Consider the following 22,499-nt stretch of genomic DNA (forward strand, 5'->3'; position numbering starts at 1 on the left):
GAATTAAAAATATTTAGGATTCTGTACATATATCTCTATTTATGGCTCATTCATCAAGCAAGAAAATTGTGACAAGAGAAGGTAAAAGCATCACCAGACTTACTATAAACCTGTGGAGTCCATTAAAAAATTTTTAAATGACTATATGCAGTGGATTTCTAAACACTCTCCAGATTCAATATTAGTCCAGTGTGTTTTCTTAGAAATATGTGTATGAATCAATAATTAACGTCTTTCATATGTGCTAAAGAAACAAACACACTTGTTAGCATTTCAAAACAATACACATTACATCTAAAGTTTGCATATTGTTGATTTTTGTTGTATGTTTACCGCTGGAATAAACTATATTCATTATGCCTTAGTTTATAAGCAAACTGAAAAAATCTGTTGACTTGTTTGTTTTTCTGATAAATATTTTTTATTTTATTTTCATTTAGGAATTAATAGATTAAGAAACAATAAAAGTGTGTCATAGGGAGACAATAGTACAAAAGGTGCCTACAACAAGATACAAGTTTTTACTATTCCCAAACAATACTAGTTGAGAGAAAAACAAAGGTTTGTGATGGTTTTTTTACTGAAGAGAGAGAAGAGAAATGTGGTCAATATGTCAAGTATTTTTTGAAGAGATGGGCTTTTAATTGTTTTTTAAATGTTGCAAGAGATTTGGCGGACGGGATTGCAAATTCCAGCGGCAGGGAGAAGTGAAGGAAAATGAGCGGGAATAAGGTATAGGAATATTCATAATTTTCCTGATGTTCTACATCTCTGAAAGATATTTGGCAGTATTTAATATGTTTGGAAGACTTCCAGACCTTGTTTTCTAAATAGCAATTTACCAGATGAAGGGCTTTTCAGAAAACATTATAATTATTCTGCGTTTATAAACATTTAGGTTATAGATAAAGTAGAGACAGTGAATGTGTTTGCAATGAAGGCGCTGACAGAGCCCCCTCACATAAAGGGTCAAATATTTAAAAACATACCGGATGTAAACTCTAGGTGTCGCTGTAGAGTGACGTAATAAAACCATGAAGCTGCCGTTCACTCAGTCAGTCAGTAGTTTAAATCTCAGAGAGGGAAACCAGAGCTCCGCTGTACTTCACGAAGATATCGTCTACAGTCCTTTTCTAACATTTGGTATTAAAACGGAGGATATCGTCCCGCGTAACACTATCGCGATCTTTACATCAGTGTCGTGTGTGTGTGGTCTGTGATCGAGCGCGAGGAATAATGGTGAGTCTTAAATCAGTCTCATCTCACTTGCTGCAGTTTCGACATGAATATGTTCACAACAACACCTGACAGAAAATACTTTGCAATGTTTTTTTTCCTGAGTTTATTTTATTAACGAACATGACAAAAATACAGCGTTTGCGCTATTATTTCTTAGTATATTACAGTAATTACTACACTTTGTTAATGTATACTATCTGTTGTATTAAATATAGTGAATTAATGAACTGAAGTAAATACCGTAGTATGCTTTAATATTTGCCATGGCAAAAACAATGTTATAGATCTATCTTGAATTTTGCTCCAGTTGACTAAAGTAAATCTCTTCTGTCGTGGTGTCATCTTGTCAGGTTACATACTTCATGAAAACCACAAGTTAAAGATTTCTGAAAATAAACATTGCAATGCTTTCCTAGGAGGTCTGGTTCATTTAAGTAAGGTCACAGAGAAGTTTTTTAGCACTTAATAGGTTGCCACAAACCATAAAAAGGCCATTTGCATAGCTAAAGTGCTGCCTGCCCATTCCTCTCATCTGCCTCGGTGGTCCTAAAGCGTCCGGCTCGCTCAATCTGCAGTGTCTACTTGTGTTTGCTGTGGGGTGAATGTTGTGAAATAGACTTTAGAAATAGAATTTAGGGACAAAAGCAAACTGGGCAGTGTTTCTTCACCAAGCAGTAACCTTGGTAACCAGGGGCCACAACAGGACCCTTGACCTATAGAGTCACAGTCCATTGTGGGAGTGGCTCTCAAGTGGAGCTGGTCAGAGGGCGTGAAGATCCCCCACGGGTCTCCAATCTCTTTTTGGCTGAACATAAAGTACAGATGGATATCTGACAACAACATAAAACATGCAAAGTAAGCACACAGCTGGTATATACTTGCTAGAGATTTTCATTTGAAAGGTTTTGGAATGGATTATCAAATGCAAAAAGCCCATGACAGCTGTCAGATCAAGCTAGCAGAAGTCGATTATGAAGAGGACCTGAAAGAGACCCACAATCTGATACTTAATAGTGCTAATTTGGTATAAAGCGATGTGGAGAACAGAAGCTGCACCTTTAAATCTGATCAGCCATTAAACCATACATCAGCACCAGATGGTTCACGGGTTTAATTCACTTTAGATCTGTCTTCAACACAAACGCATGAAAGAGAAATCTCTTATACCTGCTATGAGGTCATTAGATTGCTAAGATATCTGCAGTCACAGCACCAGATCAGGGATACTCCACTTCTAGTATATCTTGAGATCCATAAAACATGTTCAGAAGTTGTCTGCTCGAAATAGTTTGGATGAAAAGATTCCTACCCATCTCTATTAGCCCCTGTTTAAGTGCCATTCAGATTGTGCCGTTTTGAGGTGGTCATTACATATTTATGAGCTGCTGCTTCTTTGGCCACGCCCCACTACTAACGTCATGTGTGCACACGCAATGGTATCGTGTGAGCAGTACAGACCACATACTGTATATTATTATTAAAGGTTTATGTATTATGATGCCAACAGACAAATCAAGCAAGAAAGTATCACTAATAAGTTCACTCCAGAAGAAGAAACTCATTACATATAAAGATTGGCTGCGAGAGTAAATTGTGGTGTGATGTAGCAGTCTCAACAATACACTCGTTTTGCCCTGGTCAACCCTAACATATTACTGTTTATAAAACATTTTCCAACGCATTATTTTTGCAAATTACAGAAATTTAGACCTGGCGGGGGATGTAAACTGCTTGTGGACACCATGCAAATTTGCTATTGGGAGGTCTGCCATATCTTGGTAATGTGATAAGAGACTCAGGGGGTAGGCTCGACGGAAAGGCACGGTCAGTAAGGCCCGGTCTTGGTTAGTTAGTTCATGTCTAATTGTAAAGTAAACAATTAAATATTTCTTATAACTTTTGAAAAGTACAGTAGCTGGTCACTGGCTTTGCAGGGGAAACCACGCTGCAAACTAACTAGCATAGCGGATAGCTACCTTGTTCTCAATGGCAAATGACTGCTGAAACACACACACACAAGTTCACCCCCTCGACGAAAAAGTGAGTTTTTCATAATATGGGCACTTTAAAGGTGTAGTGAGCGTATGGCTATCTCATTAACTTCTCTAAGACTGATGAGAAAGTGCTGTGTCTGGATTAGGATTACCGTAGTTCACTTTCACGTGTACACATGTGCATGAACACGCTTTATTCTCCATCCTGTTTTTATCTCACTGTTATTAAAGCTTTGTGATGTTTGAGAATGAAGTAAATGAACGGTTTTACTGCATGAGATATATTATTGAAAGATGAGGTGTGTGTAGTTTTGTTGGTTAGTTTGTGTTTTGAAATCCCAGATAAGTAGCAATTTTAAAACGCTTGTTTACCCATGCAGGTGAAATGATATATATTTCAACATTAAATTACTAACTATAGTAATAATGTGTTTCTGATGTTTGCTTTTAAAACACAGCTTTCTGTTCTTGACTCCAATGTTTTGTGGAAAGTAGCTCCTAAATGCTCTGCTGGTAAAATAATGTGTGACAGTCTTTGTTCCTTTATCAGGTTACAGTAATCAACATGTCAACTTGGGTTTATTGTTGAATGCAGTAACACAAAGGATCAGTTTCAGTTGTGAGAAGTTATTTTAATCTGCTGGTTTTGGGTAACAATAGTTTCCTGGTTATATGTTAAACATAAAGGGTTAGTAATGCTAATCAGTTACTGGACGTATTTTACCATTTTCTCCTTTTGCAAGACATTTAACCCCAGTTTGCTCCCTGCAATTAAAATAAAAAGGTTTGCTTGAAAATGAGTTCACGAGTAAAACCGTACATACAGTACATAAACCTTTAGTCACAAATGCATTACAAGGTCAATAAATTTTTTCCTGTATATTCTGTGTATTACTAATGCACTGCTCTGGCACTGAGCTATACGTGATGATAGTGATTCCAACTCTTAACTATCACTCAGATGATGTCTTAATATAAGAGATGAGAGTTTACAGTAGATTCAGATTATATATATATTATAATAGCTGTGTGTCAAACTCTTGTACTCATTGTTTCCTTTTTAGTATCTGACTAATGCAGAAATCTACAGGATTTTATTTTGTATGAATCGTGTTGATCTCTGATCGTGGTATTGATGCTACACTGTCAGAAAAAAAGGTTTAAAATTGTACCTTTTCTGTCACTGGGGTGGTACCCTCAAAGGTTCAGTTTTTTTACCTTTTATGGCTATACAACACATTGAAATATTGTACCTTTTGGGGTTTAATATTCTACCTTAAGGACCTATTCTGTACCTTTAAATGTACAGTTAAATGTTTTGTACCACCAACATTTATCTGGTAAAAAATTGGTCCTTAAAGGTACACAATAGGTCCTTAAGGTATAATATTGTATAGATGAATAGTGTACCATAAAAGGTACAAAACTGAACCTTTGAGGGTACCACCCCAGTGACAGAAAATGTAAAATTTTAAACCTTTTTTTCTGACAGTGTAGTTTAGAAGAGAGAGTGAGTTAGTTTAACCACACAACCAGGAACTTTATCTACAGTATTTTTATCAGTTATTTTTCAGTCAGATTATTATAGTAACACCTGAGTTTTACACAGACATGCACTACTTGTTATTTTCTAGTTGATTTAACATGAATATTTGTTATTGTTTGAGCATTTTTGTAGATTAAGTTTCTTCTGAGGAACTTTTCCTCTCTTCACAGTGGAGCGACTCAGATAGTTTGTCTCTCATCAGATGTCAGATAGATAACAGTGTGCACGTCCAGACCTGTTTACATCATCACTTTATACCAACATCACCACCTCTCTTCATCTGTTCAGCTTTGAATCTGAATCTGTCATCTCTAAATCCCCCTGTGATGGTTACATTTCTGTGATCTTCAGGAGTGAATTGCCCCAAAGGAGTAAATAATCAACACAGTGTTTAACAAGTGGGACAGACTCACATACAGTCATTAATAAAATATTTATACTTCTGTTTGATCTCTCAGTAAGAGAACTCTTCTGTAAACACGACCTTTTCTAAAAAAAATCCCATCCCTGAATAAATGTGTTTGTCTAGTTGATTTCTGGCCAAGACTGACGTACTGCGGTTAAAGTGTAAATCACTACGGTAAATCAGCGGAGTCATTAAAGTACTGAGTATCTGTCTTTTTCTTCCTCACATCTCTATGTATTTATTTATTATAACTATGTCAGGTTGTTTTGAGATTAAAAACGGCCAGAGTTTTATTTCCATCTATTTGTGGGTTATGTAAACACCGCTGTCATTGGTCAATCACTCGTCCCACACTGAACTCATGCCATTGGTTGAGACTACGGTAGGCCCACTCCCATCTCCACAGATGCTCCAAGACCTTTGTCTCTCAGCAGGACGATGTCATTTGATGCTATGGGCCGATGTTGTTTACTGTAGCATGAGAGATGAAGCCTAAAAACATTGCTATATGCATATTTTCCACTGTACACCATGTCCAACATCTTCTTTAAAACCAAATTAAAACTCATTTCCACTACATTTACAGTGAAACATTTGGCAGACGCTTTAACCTGCTGTGAATTGTAGTTATACATTTTATCAGTAGGGAAGAAACGGGACTATTTCATCATCGTGTGTAGGTCCAGAAAGCTGTTATCAAACCACGATAAGTAAATTCCTAAAGCAGTCGTTTTTTTCTGGTTTGATGTGTTACAGTACTGATCAATCTACAGTTTAGTGCTTTAACACATCCTAAAGTTTTACTTCTCAGAGGTTTCAAAATAAAAGTTAATTGGGTTTAAATGTCAGAAGTTCCTGTCGGGACGAAAGTAACACTTGTTACTCGCTGCTAATAATACATTTATATTATTTTAATTTGATTTAATTTAATTTTTCATTGTGTTCATACTGTTGAAATTTTTTTATTCTCAACATTCAAGTTTGTACTGTCGGGTTGCTTTTGAATCATTTGATAAAACTGAAATGTAAAATGAAAATATAATTTAGTTATTTTTTTGCAACGATAAATGACTAAATATGTTTGCGGTTTCATATAAACGAGGTCATAGTCATGTATTTTTACTAAAAACAAGTGTAACAAAAACTCTATTTTGTTTTGATTGAACCCATGATCTTTGCATCGCGAACACAACACTCAGCTGAGTTACGCCTTTGTCCAATATCACTGCCTGTAGCACAAGTATTGTCCTTCACATTTGTCATAAAACAAGGGGAACAGGTTCTTCCACACCGGCCCCATAGAACGACGCTTCCTGATCAGTGTTACAGTGGCAGGAGAGAGAGAGAGAGTAACCAGAGACATTCCCAGGGGTTTTCCGGTCTCTAGTTTGGCAGCAGGTCTGTGGGAGTGAAGGAAGAGATGTTCAGATGGGTCATTTGGATCGAGCTCTGTGTCTCCTCTGTGCCATGAGCAGAGAATCTAATGTACATTAACTGGAACAGAAAGCAGACAGCAGCTGTTTTTCTCAGGTGAACGTCTTGTTTTCTCTTTTGATTTTATGGAGCTACATTTCTTCAGCTTAAAGAATCCTCTCTGTAGTGTTTATCTATCCAGTAAAGAAGAAAGATGGGAGTTTTGTCTTTAAGGTGCCAAAGAATGCATGTTAATAATCTGTTTAATCGTCTCTGATATCTACACAGATGGTTTGTGGCTTTATTGAGGGCAAAAATGATCCAGAGTCAGTTTTTCATGTCCATTTACAACCCGAGGATTTGTCTTTATAATGAAATAATCTATTATTACTTTATTTAAAAGGGTCATGAATAATAATGTAGAGCTCTGCTCTGGTTGGCTGTTTCTCCTTCAGTAGCTCTGTGTGTGTGTAAACAGATCTTATGTTTGAGTCTGGATCAGATTTTGAGGAATAATCAAGAAACTCAAGAAAAACGCTATTATGCAATCCCATGATTTAACGCATAATCAGCCAAAGTCTGCATATTTATATTTTTCAAACAAGTCGCACTTTCGCAGCATAAATTGCAGATTTCTGTGTGCAAAATATGCGGGGCTTGCATGATTTCATAATCTCCGCATTTTCGTAGCAAAAATCACATATATCTAAGCGTCGCACAAGTGGAGCTATGTCCCCTGTTTCCATGGGAACGTTATGGAGTGACGTAATTATGTTATATGAACATCATTGAAAAGCTGCAAACAGTTTTTGCAAGTTCCCGCAATTTCATTGCATTAAATTGCATAAATATGCCACATTTTCCTTGGCATTTTTTAAGAATCGTGCCGTAAGATCAAGGATTTTTGCCCGCAACAATCACAGAAAAAGTCTGGAAGGATGTTTTTTTCTGGAAAGACTGGTTAATGGACATTTCTGAGTGATAAGTTTGTGTTTTTTTCAGTATGGTCCTGCAAAACGTAACTGTAACATTACAGACTACTGACGAAACTTCAGACTAAACACTAGCATATAGCATTAACTTGTATATAGTATTAACTTGCATATAATGCTAACTCAGCAGTTGCAACTTTGTTTTATCATTGTAACAACATCGTAATTTAATGTTGTGGTGTGGACTGTAACGTCACAGTTGGTGTTATGTTGAGATTGGTCTGTTTTCCAGCGATCTTTTGCGTGCACGAGTTTTAAGAAGGAAACAATCGTGTTTAAGGATCACGATATCAAAGCATAAACGAAAGCACTCTGTCCGAGGAGAAAGCCAAGAAAGATAAATAGCTTGACAAAGGCATTGTGCTGAAACGTCGGTAAATAAAACTTTTTGCAATTGAGTGAGCAGTCATATCTTTAATATATGTGAGGGTCATGATATGTCATGATCATGTTCACACTATTCATCTATGTCTACATAAATACAGTTCTACGGCACCTTTAAAATACAGATTCAGTGTGACATTGAGCTCTCTTTACCTCACAGTAATTTCTCTCTCTCCCTCCCTCAGCCTACAGGCCTATTATAGTCCACTTGCATTCTGTTTATTGTCAAGAATGTTGTGAAGTGAGTTTTTGAGGCCTTTGCGAAGCTTATTTGCAATTGAAATGCCCTGCACAAACTCACATCTTTAATAGCAACATCAAATGAACACACCGGATTAGCACATCCTTATTTTCGACAGGGAAAATACAGTAATCCTGTTAGTGAGCATGGCATTGTTAAAATCAATCCTTTATGTTAAGAGACCACTGATAGGGTTTAACTCTTTTAATGAATGTTTCAGGTCATATACTTATATTTGACCACTTGTGACATTAAATCAACCATCAAAGTGTTTAAATAAGGAAACAAAAATCACATTTAAAGTCATGCACTTATATAAATCTACGATTATTCAAGAGCATTCATGTATACATTAATAAATCTCTGTATTTGGGATTTATTACTGAATCCAAGCACTATTCGCTAAGTGAAGAAGATAAAGAAAGATGAATGTAAGCTAAGATGAAGCTTCACATGACGTCTACAGCAGATGCATTACTCTTAATCTTGACTACTAATCTATTTGATGTCATGGCCTGATGAACACATACAGGGAACTGTTTGTACAGTGAAACTAGATGTAAACGTGCTGATGTCATTTAAATGTGTTTGGTAAACATACTGAGATCTCATCTCTGAGAATCTACTTTGCTTTAGGTGTGTGAGAAGAACGTCATTCATGTTTATACAGAAACACAACAGTTGTGCAGATTTGTGCTGATCTTTCTCTTCAACATCTTTCTTCTGCTCTTATCTCTTTGCAGGACAGCTATAAAGCTTAGATTAATTATTACCCCAACAAAAATGTGAGGAATCTACATTTTTACTTGGTTATCTAACCTACTTCCCTTAATGAATGTATCGCTCTACACAGGGTGAATGAAACATAAAGAGTCAGAGGAACTGGCTTATGTCAACTCAATGAGAAAAGTAAACAGATATAAAGCTGGTTACACAATAGACTCACTGCTGACCTCTTTAAACATTAGTTAGTACCTGTTAAGATATGACGATGTATGGAAAAGCACCTGCTGCTGGCATGATGAAACTTCAGAAAATACCAGTTTGTTGACTTCAGAAGCATAGCATCATAGGAACTCAGAAACAATTATGTGAATAGTTATTACTGTTTTAAAAAAAAAACGTCTATAGTTATAAGAGTATACATAAGGAATAATTGATGAAGGGCAGTTGAATTATTCAAAAATAATGCACACCCCAAGGTAGGTGGTAATGTGACAAGATGCAAAGGACCGGTTACCACAGACATTGTGTGCTGCATTACCACCTTGGTTGTGCATTTGTTCTTTATAATCCAACGGCCTGTCATCATTTATTCTTTACACATTTAACAGTTCAGGTGTGCATTTTAAATAAAAATAGTCAACACCTGTGAAACATTTCTCAACCAATCAGAATAAAGCATTCAACAGTATAAACTATTCTATTCAATAATATAGATTTTATTAGTTAGACTCCTCCTAAAAATACTCATTGGTTAGATATTGCTCTGTTTAAGTGCATTGTGAATTAAAAAAAATCTTATCCAGTAATATAATAAAGCATCAAATGTCTGACCATAGGTCAGATTTAATCCCTGTTGATGTGATTGTAATCTGGGAGATTTCTGGTATAATGAAATGACAGTATCAGGCTAGAATATATCCTCTGAATCCTTATGATTTAAATGTAATATATTATGCATGAAATGCTTTTACTGTAGGTGTTAACAGGAAAGGTAGGTGTGAAGTTTCCATTCAGTTGCCATAGTGACCGTTTAAAATCTGCTCTTAAAGTTTTATGTAACATCTCATGTAAATGTCCAGATGTGTCTCATCTTGTTGTTTAGAAAGCATGCGGTTGTATTGATGCTGTGGGGTTTAAACAAACGTCAATGGATCAGGTTCATGCTGGACTAGAGCTAATACGATTAACACTTACAGAAAGATTATCAGCTGGTTTCACTACAGTAACACACGTGTATTCACATGGCCTTGCTTTTAATTCACACTACATTTTGTTTTAAGCAAAAATTCTTTTTATTTTTCTTAAAACTAGACTTATTTTCTTAGGCTGATTTGCTCATCAAGAAATGCATCTTGATTTAAAAAAAAATGTAATATTTGTACTGAAAATAAGACAAACATACTAAGTAAGGTAGTCAGTTTTTTTGCAGTGCAGTGACCTCATTAAGTTGAAATAGAGCAGCATTGTTTGCTTTAGAAATTAGAAATGGTGCTTTCCCATCGCATATTACCCCACAGTTGGTTTGGGTCAGGTCGGGTCAGCTCACCTCACTTTGGCTTGGTTAGCTTTTCCATTGGGAGGATTTGCGCTGCCTACTGCTGTGACATCATACAAGTGAGAGCGTTGTTGTACATTCCCATACATTCATTTATTTCTCAGTCTGCCACAAAATTAAAATTGACCACCACAGATGTTTGCACATCACGTTTATCACTACCTCTGTCTAAAATGACAGTAAAACACTTGTTGCATCAGTCGACGTGCTCCACTGAGCCTCAATTAAGTTGCATTTAAGCATATATGCGAACATGCGCATCGCAAATGTGCCGCCACAAAACTGCAAGAAAAAACTGTTATGGGGTTCCCAATTTTCAACCCATGGATGTTTTTCATGGCTAAAAGGGAGTGTGGGAACTTATAGCAGAGCACAGATGAAATAGGATCGCGCAACTTTCACGCTTTCAAAACGAAACTACGGAGAACACCCGCAGTAGTTTTATCAATGAAAGGCTAAAAATAGCGCTGTTCACCGTATGTTCACGGCAGAAGTCAAAAAAGACGTAAAATTTGTGTTTAATACCTCAGATTAGATAAATGGGCGTAGAGTAGGTGGTCGCGTGTGGCTGTTCAAACACATTCAACCACATATGCGTTCTGCAACTCCAAAGCGATCCGATCGAAAGTGGTTTCGACTACCTCTGAATGTGGTTAAAAGTGGTCAAAAGTGGATGCGTTCAAAACGTTTTGAACACCGTTTACACCTGGCATTAACGTCGTCCACTTGTGATCCGATCGACGAAAACGCATGTTAATGCCAAGTGTAAACAGCCTCATAGATCTAACAGTGTTTTCATGTCACTTTTGGTATCAGCTCGGGTCGCTTGGAACCCCAACCGAGGTGGTACTAAAAAAAGTATTGGGTACTACGTACTGCACCCAGTAAGCTGACCTGACCCAAACCGTGGGATACTATGCAATGGAAAAGCACCAAAAGAGAGCTAGAGAGAACCTCCAACTTACTGAAGGGGACTCTACAGCTTTTGGGGCCATTTTCTTTATATGAAAACCTTCACTTTCCCCTTTGCCCTCCGACTTCCAGGAGTCCTTTAACCCTGCAGGAAGAAGTTTTATAGACCTTCCTCACGGGCACGACTAAATGAGCCTGTACTTAACCAGAAGTCTCCAGTGTGCCGTCTGAGAAAACTGAATGGTGCTTCTATGCCATAAAAGACCTCTGTTGAACTTGATGCAAGTCCCTATCAAGAGAGCTAGTGTTGTTTACATGAATGAAGTCGCCACTGTTGGACCACTGTTTCACAGGGAGTCATATTCAACTTAATGTTTGGTGCTAAATCTGTGAATAATGAAAGGGGTGCACAGTGTCACCGGGTCATGGAAGCTTATGTCATAATTCAAGCCAATTTAACCCCAAAGGGCTTTTCTTTGACTGCTTGCGTGTATTATATGATGACATACTGTAAGAGTTTGTGGCCTGATTCATCATCATCATCATCATCACTTTATCAGCTTCAGTTTGATTTCTGATTGTGTTGTGTTGTAGCGTGTAGGGTTCATGTCTTGGGTTGTCTGTGACCTCGGGCACAATGATACTACTGATGACATTGTTACATCACTGACCTGAAAGCACATGCCATGTTGTTTTTGAGTGACAGCTCGGTCAAATGTATTTCCTGTAGTCATGTGATTGACTGACAGCGGTGCTGGCCAGCTGAAGTTAATTGTGTCTGAAATGTCTTATTTGTTGAGTGCATTGCATTGTGGGATAAAAAATCTCTGCTGTATAGTGGACAATAAAACATAAATCATCCAGGTGTAGTGTGTGTAGATTAGATCCAGTAGTTTGATAAGATACGGTGGTGAAGGAGTCGTCTACAGATCAGAAATCAGCTCAGCCATGTACAGGGAGGGCAGTAGAAGTGTTAAGAGGAAATAAGCTGATGATATTTTTAAAGACACTTTGAGCTAGACAGAGACGTGTCTTTATAAGAGAATACAGGTCTTAACTTGATTGTTAAAAAGTATGTTTGGAATGTAAAAGACCTCTCTCTCTCGGTTTAGTTTTTATCTGCTTGGCTTCTGTAAATGAACAAAAATAGCCAGTCACAGTGTGTCTGTTTTAGGCTGTTTTACAGAGGATTATTTTATTGGACATATTTGTGCCAACTAATAAAAAAACTGTATGGATTTTTACTTGTTATTGTGTCAGTGATTGTGTCTGTTTGTGTGTGTGTGTGTGTGTGTGTGTGTGTGTGTGTGTGTGTGTGTGTGTGTGTGTGTGTGTGTGTGTACGTGTGTGTGTGTGTGTGTACGTGTGTGTGTGTACGTGTGTGTGTGTGTGTACGTGTGTGTGTGTGTGTGTGTGTACGTGTACGTGTGTGTACGTGTGTGTGTGTGTGTGTGTGTGTGTGTGTGTGACTGAGGATCAGACTGAGCAGGTTGTAAATCAGGTCGAGTCTTTCAATCTGCTCCGGCTGTTCAATGTCCGAGGCAATTATGGAAAGACGACTGGATGCAATAATTTTCCTGCTCTTTAAGATTTGTGGTCACTTTTAAAAAGGTTTGAACCCCACACCACCAGCTTTCCACAGCTCCGATCATAAAAACTAGCAGGCAATATGAACAGGAGCGCAGACATTCATCACACCTTTACCTTATAGTGTCAGGGTTTCTATGTGTTGAAATATTGTGACTCTGCCAGTGAATGTCAGATTTGTCTCTGTGTCAGCGTTATTTTATTTCACAGAGGAGGAAATATGACGAACACATGCTGTACTTGTTGGCCAATTAAACTACTATACTGTATCAGTCAAATATTAGTCAGTATTTACTCATATTATGATGACACAAACCGAGCACATTCACACAGTAAATCTACCGTTCATCAAGATCGACTCGGAGTCATCTGTTCATCTAAATATTTCATAGCCACGCCCACAAAATTTTACTTTGGTGACAGTGACCCGTTTTTTTGACCTCTCTCATTACAATACTTTACTATTTGTCGTGTCAATAATAAACTAAAGTGGCACTCTAACTGATGACGTCCTGATGTTCTTGTGCATTAAGTGTGATGGTTAGCCAAGAACCATTAAGAGCTCATGCATAAATCATGAGGTGCTTTGCTTTTTTAATCCCTCTGGGTAAGACGAGCTTAAACTCAAGTGCCACACTTATCTGCCGCCTCTATACTGATTTACATACAATAGTTCACTAACAGAAGACTGGATTTGGTTTAATAATGGTTTTGTTGGTGTAAAGAAGACCTCTGGGCTTTATTGAATGTGTTGAAACTATAATCATTAGCAAAGATGTGTAATAATGGAAATGTGTGCATGTTGTGCCAGATTTCGAATCTGAAAACAAATCAACTCAATGTAAATTGCATTTGTGTTGTAAGCTATGAATCGTCAACATTTGTCAAGGTAAAAAAAGCATTTATGAGTTTGCAGTTACCTTAGGATGTGCTGTAACTAGTGGACCTACATCGGACCCCAGAGCAACCGGGCTAACACTCCCTCCCTTTACCGTACTCCTCTCCCTAATACAATACAATATATCTGCTATAAACTCAGTTGTGGCATGATCCTTGCTCAAGAAGGTGCTCCTATAATCTCATCATTAGGTTATTATGAGACTTTTGTCTGGATTTCACAGACAGGATCACATTATTAAATTGTCAATTAATCCGGCTGTATTCCAGTCTAAATTAAACCTTGAGTAAGTGGTGTTTTTTAAGGCATTTGGCCTCATTTTCAGGATATTCAGTTTATGGGACGATTCCCAGTTTGAATCATCTGAGTTATTATGTAACAGACTTGTGTTTGTTCCTAAAGGAAAGCAGATATTCTTCTTCTGACTCATTTCTTCTTTAAGTCTTAAAGGAATACTTCACTCAGAAATAGAAATGTATTTGTTAGGGTAATGCTGAGGAACATTATTATTGAATTTATCAGTGGTTGTTTGTCACTGTTGTCTTTGTTGCCCAGTGATGATTTTATTGCATATTTGTATTTTTTTCTTCTATGCTAAAATGTTTTCTGTGAAGCTGCTTTGTAATAGATACAATAAATAGAAATCAAATCAAATTAAATAGATGATCTGTTATTGTAAGGTGTTGATGCTGGTTTGTTCAGTACAGATAGTGAAAGTTAGCATATAATAGTCAGTGTGATGTATGTTGTGTTCTCCTACACTCGATAGCCTTCTGAAGTCTTTGCATGATGAAGTGACTGAAACTTTATTCATTATTTACTGTTATACCACGGTTCTGTTGAATGCTTGATTCTGATTGGCTGAGAAATGTTTAACTGGTATGCATTATTTTTTGATAAATGCACTCCTGACCTGTTAAATGTCTTAAAATAGGCACCAGAGCAATGTCTGTGTTAACCGTGGTATAAGAGAAATAAATAATTGACTCCAGTCCTTTGAATTATGTAAGGAATAATTGACAACGAGCTGTTGAATTATTTGAAAATAATGCACAGCCAAGGTAATAATGCAGCACAACGTGAAGCAGAGTCAATGATTCCTCTTATACCACAGTCATTGCTCTGGTGGTTATTTTAAGACATTTGACAGGTCAGGTGTGCGGTTATAGAAAAATAATCAACACCGATGAAACATTTCTAAATCAATCAGAATAAAGCATTCAACAGACCCGTGGTATAACTGATAATAATACACACACACACACACAGTGTAACTCCGCATTATTTTTGAACAACTCAACGGCCTGTCGTCAATAATTTTTTACTTTTTCTGATCCTTTGCTGCAGCACATAAACATGATTTGGTCACGTACATTCAGTTTTAGCTAGTTGTTGAGATGATTAGATGTCAAATGCCATTCAAGTCACACAAATGAAGTTTCACAATCATGATCATTGTCAAGGTGAACAGACCGATATTGTCCTGGGCTGATAATGGTCACCTGTGGTATATAGTCCATCTATTGGGTGTGGGGGGAAAACATGTTATACCAGAACCTGTTTTTATCTGTGGCCCTCAGCAAAGGCTAATCTTTAAGGAACTCAGTTTCATGTTTCAAAGGTGAACATCAGAAAGGCTTTTTCAATGGTTTTCCCTTTTCCAATTTAGAAACCATAACCAATGGCAACAGTCCAGGCCCTGTCTTTGCCCCAGGATCCCATCAAAAGCGCCGGTACCATTTACCCAGCATCCTCTCTGGCATCAGGCCGCTGCGTCATGGGAAGCGTAGGGAGTCTCATCGAAACTTCAGACTTGTCACCTATAAAGAGTAACAGAGCGGTTCCTCAGGTACCTGGACGTCAGAACAACGGCCTGCTGAAGAAAGGATTCAACCAGAGAGAGTGGCTAAACTATCTCAACATCACCAAGAAAGAACCAAAGAGCAGCAAACGCATCATCACCGAAACATCTTCAGTCAAGAGACGTGAGGAAGAGGAGGAAGACGTCTACACGAAGCTCTATAATAGAGATGGAAAAGAAGTTGATTTGGGAAAGAACTCACTTCCTATAGGTGGCAAGTTTGATAAGGTATAAATATGATTTTTGATAACCTGCTCTATTCTAGTTAATCAAGTAATGATGTACACTTTTATCTAAAGTAACACTTGTTGTGCATTTTAAGTTATGTTTATTTAAACCATTGGAGATCAAAGCAAACACTTTTTGCACTGCTAACATTTGTGCCTTTAAAAATACTTTAGCATGATGAGTAGCTTTCTGAATTTATCATAGAAAAAACAATGGTTTGATATGTTTTAAATCAACAGCACTGAACAAATCTCTTTAGGATCAGGTCGTTCCCCCATTACACTTATGCAATTAAAACCGGACTGACGGCTTCCTGCTCGTAAAGTCTGTAGTGAAAATGCAGAAATGGTTTTGGCCCCCAAGTCCCAATCGAAAATAAATGGTATAGACTAACCGTCCGGCCAAATGTGTCTCTCTAATCAAATAGAGTCTCTCTCTCTCTCTCTCTCTCAGGTGACCTTATTCAGCAGGACATTGTTTGGCATCGCTCCAGTATTTAAGTGTAGATCTGTTCCCCTGATGCACATATGCTGATTTACTGACTCATACTTCTTCTCTCTTCCAGGCACGATTCAGGCCCTCGGCCTTCAAACCGGTCACGCCCAAAAACTTCAGCTCCATGCAGAACCTTTACCCGTCCAAATCAGAAGAGTTCCCGAGCGGCCTGACCGCCAGCATGAATTCGTCCTATGCCAAAGCAGCATCCAAATCTCTGTCCACCTCATCTTCCTCTTCCTCCCCCTCACGGCCAGGCACGAGCGCTGGCAAGGGCGCGTCGGCCCGGGGCCTCGGCCAGGAAGAGGAGAACGCGTCGGACTCCGGGCACAACTCCATGAACAGCCTGCCCCCCTATCGCCCACCGTTCCGCCCTCACTTGGGACAAATCAGCGCCTCCACGGGTCACATCAACCACATAGGGTCACTGGATCGCACCTCACTGGGTTTCAAGGGGGGCGCTTCCACCGTCACCGACATGTCCTGCCAGAGCATGGGCACACTGAACCGTCTGCAGTGTAACGGCAGCGAGGCCCCGCCTCCCTATGAGCTGTCACATTCGCTGGAGGACGTAGTGAGGGATCTGGAGGAGCGTCTACACGAGAAAGAGCACGAGCTGCGACAGATGAGGAGGAACCTCGATGAAAGTGAAGATGCCATTGCGCAGGTCAGTATCTACAAGAAGTCTTCCAAGTGATCCTTATAATCTTATAATCGAAGTTTGATTTTAATTTTATTCACTCAATATCAAGATTATCAAGATTAGTTTTAGAAGTTTTATATTAAAAATGCTCGCAAAATTCCTACACCATTAAACAAGAAATATGAAAAGTTTATTGTATTTACAAGGAAATAAAACGACTAATCTTTGCGTGTCTTGTGTCCTTCTGTAGGTTTTTGAAGGGAAACAGCGGCTTTGGGAGAAGGAAGTGACCGAACTAAAGCATCTCTATATGGCCAAACTGCGTCAGATATCCCAGCAGTCTCAGCGTTCTCAACGAAACATGCAGCTACAGCTTTATAAAGCACAGCAGGATCGCAATCGACTGAAGGAGGAACTGGATTCTCTCAAACTGGACTACCGGACCCTAAAAAGTCAAAGTGCGCCTGCAAGTCAGAACATTAATCCTCAGCTGGAGGAAACCCAATGGGAGGTAAGAATGATGTCAAGCTTATCTAGTCCGTGTTTTGGGGCTTTTAGAAGATTTAATGAGATTAAAGTTAGGTGCAGATTTGTAGATAAACATGGATGGATATAATGTTGGATATAATGTATCCCATTTCTCTGACCAAAAATATGTTTTCAATAAACGCTAAATACATTTTGCAGAAAGTAAAGCTTAATTAAATACATTTCTGCTTTTACAAACCATATTGCAAAAAAATATATATACTTGTTATCTTTTTCTTTCAGTGTGATGTCAATATAAATGCTTTCAAATATATTTATTTTTTTAATAAATTTCAAAATATACAAAAATACCCAAAAATATATTGGTGAAAAATTCATTTTTGTAAACATGATTCAAATATATTTTTAGCCATTTTTTGTATATTTTAAAAAGTATTGAATATTATATATTATTATATTATTATAAAATTATATAAATTTTTTTGCTCAATGGGATTATAAATCTGATTTGTTTTTAAATATATTAAGTCTGATCCATGTGCTTTTCTTAATGCTTTTCAAACCAAAGCTTTCTGCTGTGATGACAATTTTGTAAGCCAACCTGAAAGTCAACATCGGATTGCTTCCCTTAACAAGATTATAACTTTGGTTAATTGCAAAAAAATAAGCTCTATGATTGATATAGTTTAGGTTTGTCCATCAAGATAATGTTCACAAATGAAAAAGCTTTCATGAATTATGAAGCCTGAATACAATCAACAGAAATAAATCAAACAAACCTTAAATTAATATTCCACTTTTTTAAAACAAAAATGCAGATAATTTACTCAGCCCTGTGTCATCCAACATGTTTATGGCTTTATTCGTTCAGTCGAGAAGAAATGAAGTTTTTTTTTTACCAAAAACACAATCTAAAGCTAGAGCTGTCAAAAGCTGAATCGCAATTATTCATATACAAAACAAAAGTTTGTGTTTACATAATATATGTGTGTGTGTATTGTGTGTAATTCTTTTTTATATACACACATACATGTATACATTTTTGAAAAAAATGATATTAATGTATTTATTTATTTATTTATTTATAAATAAATATCTCAAAATCTAAAAAATATATACATGTAAATATTTCTTAAAGACATGCATGTGTGTGTATTTATATATACAAAATAATTGCACACACATATATTATGCAAAACAAACTTTTATTTTGTATACGGTGATTAATCTTTTGTCAGCCTGACAACTGAATGTCGGCCTACAAAACTACATCATGACTGCAGCACTCTGTACAATCTCTGATATCCAAAGAATAAACCATAAGCAATATTTTTAAGTCATAATGATGATGATTTAATTCTTCCTGTGTAGGTTTGTCAGAAGTCTGGAGAAATCTCTTTATTGAAGCAGCGGTTACGAGACTCGCAGGCAGAGGTCACGCAGAAGCTGAGCGAAATGTTTTTATTGAAAACTCAACTTCACGAAGCGCACAATGAGATCCGATCTAAAGACGATCAGATCGACACGCTACAGACGGCCCTACAGGGCGCCCGGCGGAAATGCCTTCTGCCTGCTTTGGAGGACGGTCGAGAGGACGCAGATGAAACCGGAGGACCCAGCCATACGGAGGAGCGTCTCCGAGCAGAACTGCTCCTGGAGAGACGTCAGAACGAGGCGCAGGCTTCTGCGTTTGAGGCGGAGAGGAGCACGTGGCGGATTGAGAAAGAGAAAGTCATACGATATCAGAAGGAGCTGCAGGCCAGTTACCTGGAGATGTACCACAAGAACGAGGCCTTAGAGAGAGAACTGGCATTACTGAGAGGGGGCGGGGACAGAGTGGATGAGGGTGGGGCTGGGGGCGGGGCTGTGCTAGAAGAAAACCCACCCACCGGCTTGCCCTGGATAGAGAGGATTGAGTCTTCTGAAATCTGACTTTGTAAATACCAACAGCTTTGATTTCTGAGACTGGTTTAAAATGAATAAATAAAGAAACACCAAAAATGGCATATGCAAGCTGAAGAAGGGATTTTGCTTAGATAGATGCGTATCTTCTCTAAAGCATCTATGTTCTTTTAAAAAAATGAAGTTTGATTCGTGTCGTACTCCTTTATTAACAATGTTGTAATGAAATGAACAGCTCGATTCAGTGTAATAGCATCTGCCCATTATATTTCTATAGTTGCTGAACATTCTTCAAGTTTCTGCTGTTTAGAAAACATCAGATTGTTGTGCTGCCATTCAACAGAGACTGAAATGAAAAGTGGAGAGATTTTCTCATGCATTCCCTAAAAAGCATGTTGCACTTTAAACACACACAGCTCAAGAAAGAGTTGTCTGCTTGTTTGTCTCTCTTGCATTGGATAAATGTTAACAGCTAATGTGTGTCTTCATTCATTCATTCATCTGGTGAGCTTTTCCAGAAATGCATGAATGTGAAATACTGGAAGTTCTCTCACAGATGTCTGTCAGGTTACTAGTCAACTATACTGTGATTTGTTTTAAACTACTGAGCTTCATATCTTTGATGTATTATGAATTGTATAGATTTGGACTATACACGCATGATCTCTTCTTTACCTCAATGCTGCAGAAACGCTGGCATTTTACTTTAACGTGACTGAAGATTTTCTTCCTTCTTCTTTAAAAGCTCTAAAATGTGTCTTCCAGTTCAAATAAAAGTGTAAAAAAGTGTTTCTTTAAGTGTGTTTTCATTCACGTGCACTGTATTTCATTCGATTAATAATTCTGGTTAATAACTCGACTCGTATCAATTCATGTGTTCAACTGTAATCTACTCGTATAGTAGGTAAAACAAAAATATGAATCAAATATTAAGTGAATGAATGGGACACTGCCAAGTTCAGTTTGAGAGTGATGAGGTGAAGACTGCACCCCTGTACACCTGATCATCAGATCGAGAGGAACTTTCTGCCTGATGGATCAAAACAGGTCATTGTCATAGAGACAATAAGGCTTCTTTATTCTGTCTTAATTTGTTTCCTAAAAAACAAAGTGGTGTTGCAAATTCACTGGCACACAGATTTAAGTTGTCTAAGTTTAAATAAATTATTTCAAAAACGCTATAACTTTTGTCTCTTGTATTTTTCCATTATGTGATTTTGGTCTTTTACTATAGAAAGGAATGAGATCAGTAAATGTCTCGTGTCCGGACAGTCTATGTCCATGCCATAGTGACATACTTGAGTTATTTAACGTGAACTTTCTAAAATCAAAGTGCATCATGACAAGCAAAGATCTCCAAAACGTACTCGGTTGATAGCTTTGCTTTGCCCACTTTTGAAACACTGCCACCATTTATGCGGTGAGGTGAGCACCTGCATGCTTTCCTTCAATGCATTGAAAGAGGTCTTGGCTAAATTGTCTGCTTTTTGGTCTGTTTTTAAAACACTTTACACCTCTTCACTTTGTTCATGTTGTAAAATTTCTTATATTAATTATTTTGTTCCACCACACAAACTCCTTGGCTCCTCTTTCTTTTTTTCAAGCATATACAAATGATTTTTGTGGACATAATAAACAAACATGTTAACATATGTGTCAACCAAAATATTTTTATTAAAACACTGTTATAAAATTATGTTGCAGGAAATATTACAGAAAAATGAACACTGACGAAAAACAAGCGGATGACATCACAGTACCGCGAGAGCGATTCAACAGCCGAATTCACCGTGAGATTTCTGAATCACTCTCGCGGTATTTTGATGTCATAAGTCCGTCGGTTTAGCAGCGCCACGTGAAGGGTGCGCTACCCGATCCTCGTTTCAGCTCCACCCTGCTAGGATCCAAGCGTGGAAAGACGCAAGGACAGAGGAGACGTTTAAAGTTTGAAACATTTTAACTTTAGCCTAAACTTTGCAGTACAAAGTGAATAAAATTACCAAAACAAAAAAAATTTTTATCGGAATTCGATACAGCACGTTTTCGGTGTTGTAGACCTAACGTTAGTTTGCTTGAAAACATTAATATCGTTACGCTAATTCGTGAAAGTACACAAACTACATAAGCAACACAATGTTTCATCAAAATACAAGATCTGAATCCATCTAAATAAAATCATATCGCGTACCTACCTTACCAAAACACAGTCAGCAACCATTTCAGACCCTTTTCCTCTCGCAGCTGTAAAGTTAAAGTTATCGATGTTAATTCAGGTTTCTGCTCTTTGCTGATCCAGACGCTTTCTGTCGATGTTGTTTCAAAAGATGTCTTTCGTTTTGTGGCTTCTGTGCAGGCTGTCAATTCAGCAGGAAAGTTTGGTTGCCTGCCATTCTCCTTCTGTTTACAGAGCTCACGTGAACGCGCAGATGACGTATAATGTCTGCGTGAACAGGGTGCGCAGATGGTATGCAAAAACAAGTTTACCCGCAAAAATTGCGTTTGTCCTATTATTTTATTCAGTCCGAAGGCAATAATTGATTATACATTTTATAGTCATATGCCTTTCACAGACTACATTCATTTATAAAAATACATTTAGACAATGGCTTATCCTCATTTCTTACTCTCTGTAAAAAGTTCATTTTCTATTATCAAGTGCATTAAAAACACAAAATAAGCTAGGTTAGGATTCAATATCTAGTCAAACTCTTTTTATACCCTTCTGCTAGACTGCAGGGGTTACAGGTCATCATGTGGAAACATTGAAGCAGGTGTTGCCATGGTAACACTCATTGACCAGACAGATATGTGTCCATACTGTATATGAGCCAAAAACTTACAATTAGATTTCTTCTACACCGTGATCACAATTTCAGCGACATTGACCGCACTGATGAGGATTACTAGTATAAAAATGATAAAATATAAAAGTTTTAAATGAAAGGAATTGTGTAAAAGAGTAACAGGTCACCCGTAGTTTAGTGCCTT

The 22,499-nt window shown here is 37.6% G+C and overlaps 1 protein-coding gene across 2 annotated transcripts; it reads left to right on the forward strand.

Moving 5' to 3' along the window:
- Nucleotides 1-1,045: 1,045 nt before the first annotated feature.
- n4bp3 (NEDD4 binding protein 3) lies at nt 1,046-20,672 on the forward strand. Of its 2 annotated transcripts, none has more exons than XM_065242583.2 (5): nt 1,046-1,239; nt 15,563-15,982; nt 16,548-17,144; nt 17,371-17,631; nt 18,981-20,672. In XM_065242583.2, exons 2-5 carry the CDS (start codon nt 15,575-15,577, stop codon nt 19,539-19,541), a joined length of 1,827 nt encoding a protein of 608 aa, XP_065098655.1. In that variant the 5' UTR covers nt 1,046-1,239; nt 15,563-15,574; the 3' UTR covers nt 19,542-20,672. The 2 variants fall into 2 exon arrangements, with proteins under 2 accessions (XP_065098655.1, XP_065098662.1); XM_065242590.2 differs by lacking the exon at nt 1,046-1,239 and adding an exon at nt 6,460-6,715.
- The last annotated feature ends 1,827 nt before the right edge of the window (nt 20,673-22,499 follow it).

This window comes from Paramisgurnus dabryanus, chromosome 16 (assembly GCF_030506205.2).
Source record: "Paramisgurnus dabryanus chromosome 16, PD_genome_1.1, whole genome shotgun sequence".
NCBI lineage: Eukaryota > Metazoa > Chordata > Actinopteri > Cypriniformes > Cobitidae > Paramisgurnus > Paramisgurnus dabryanus.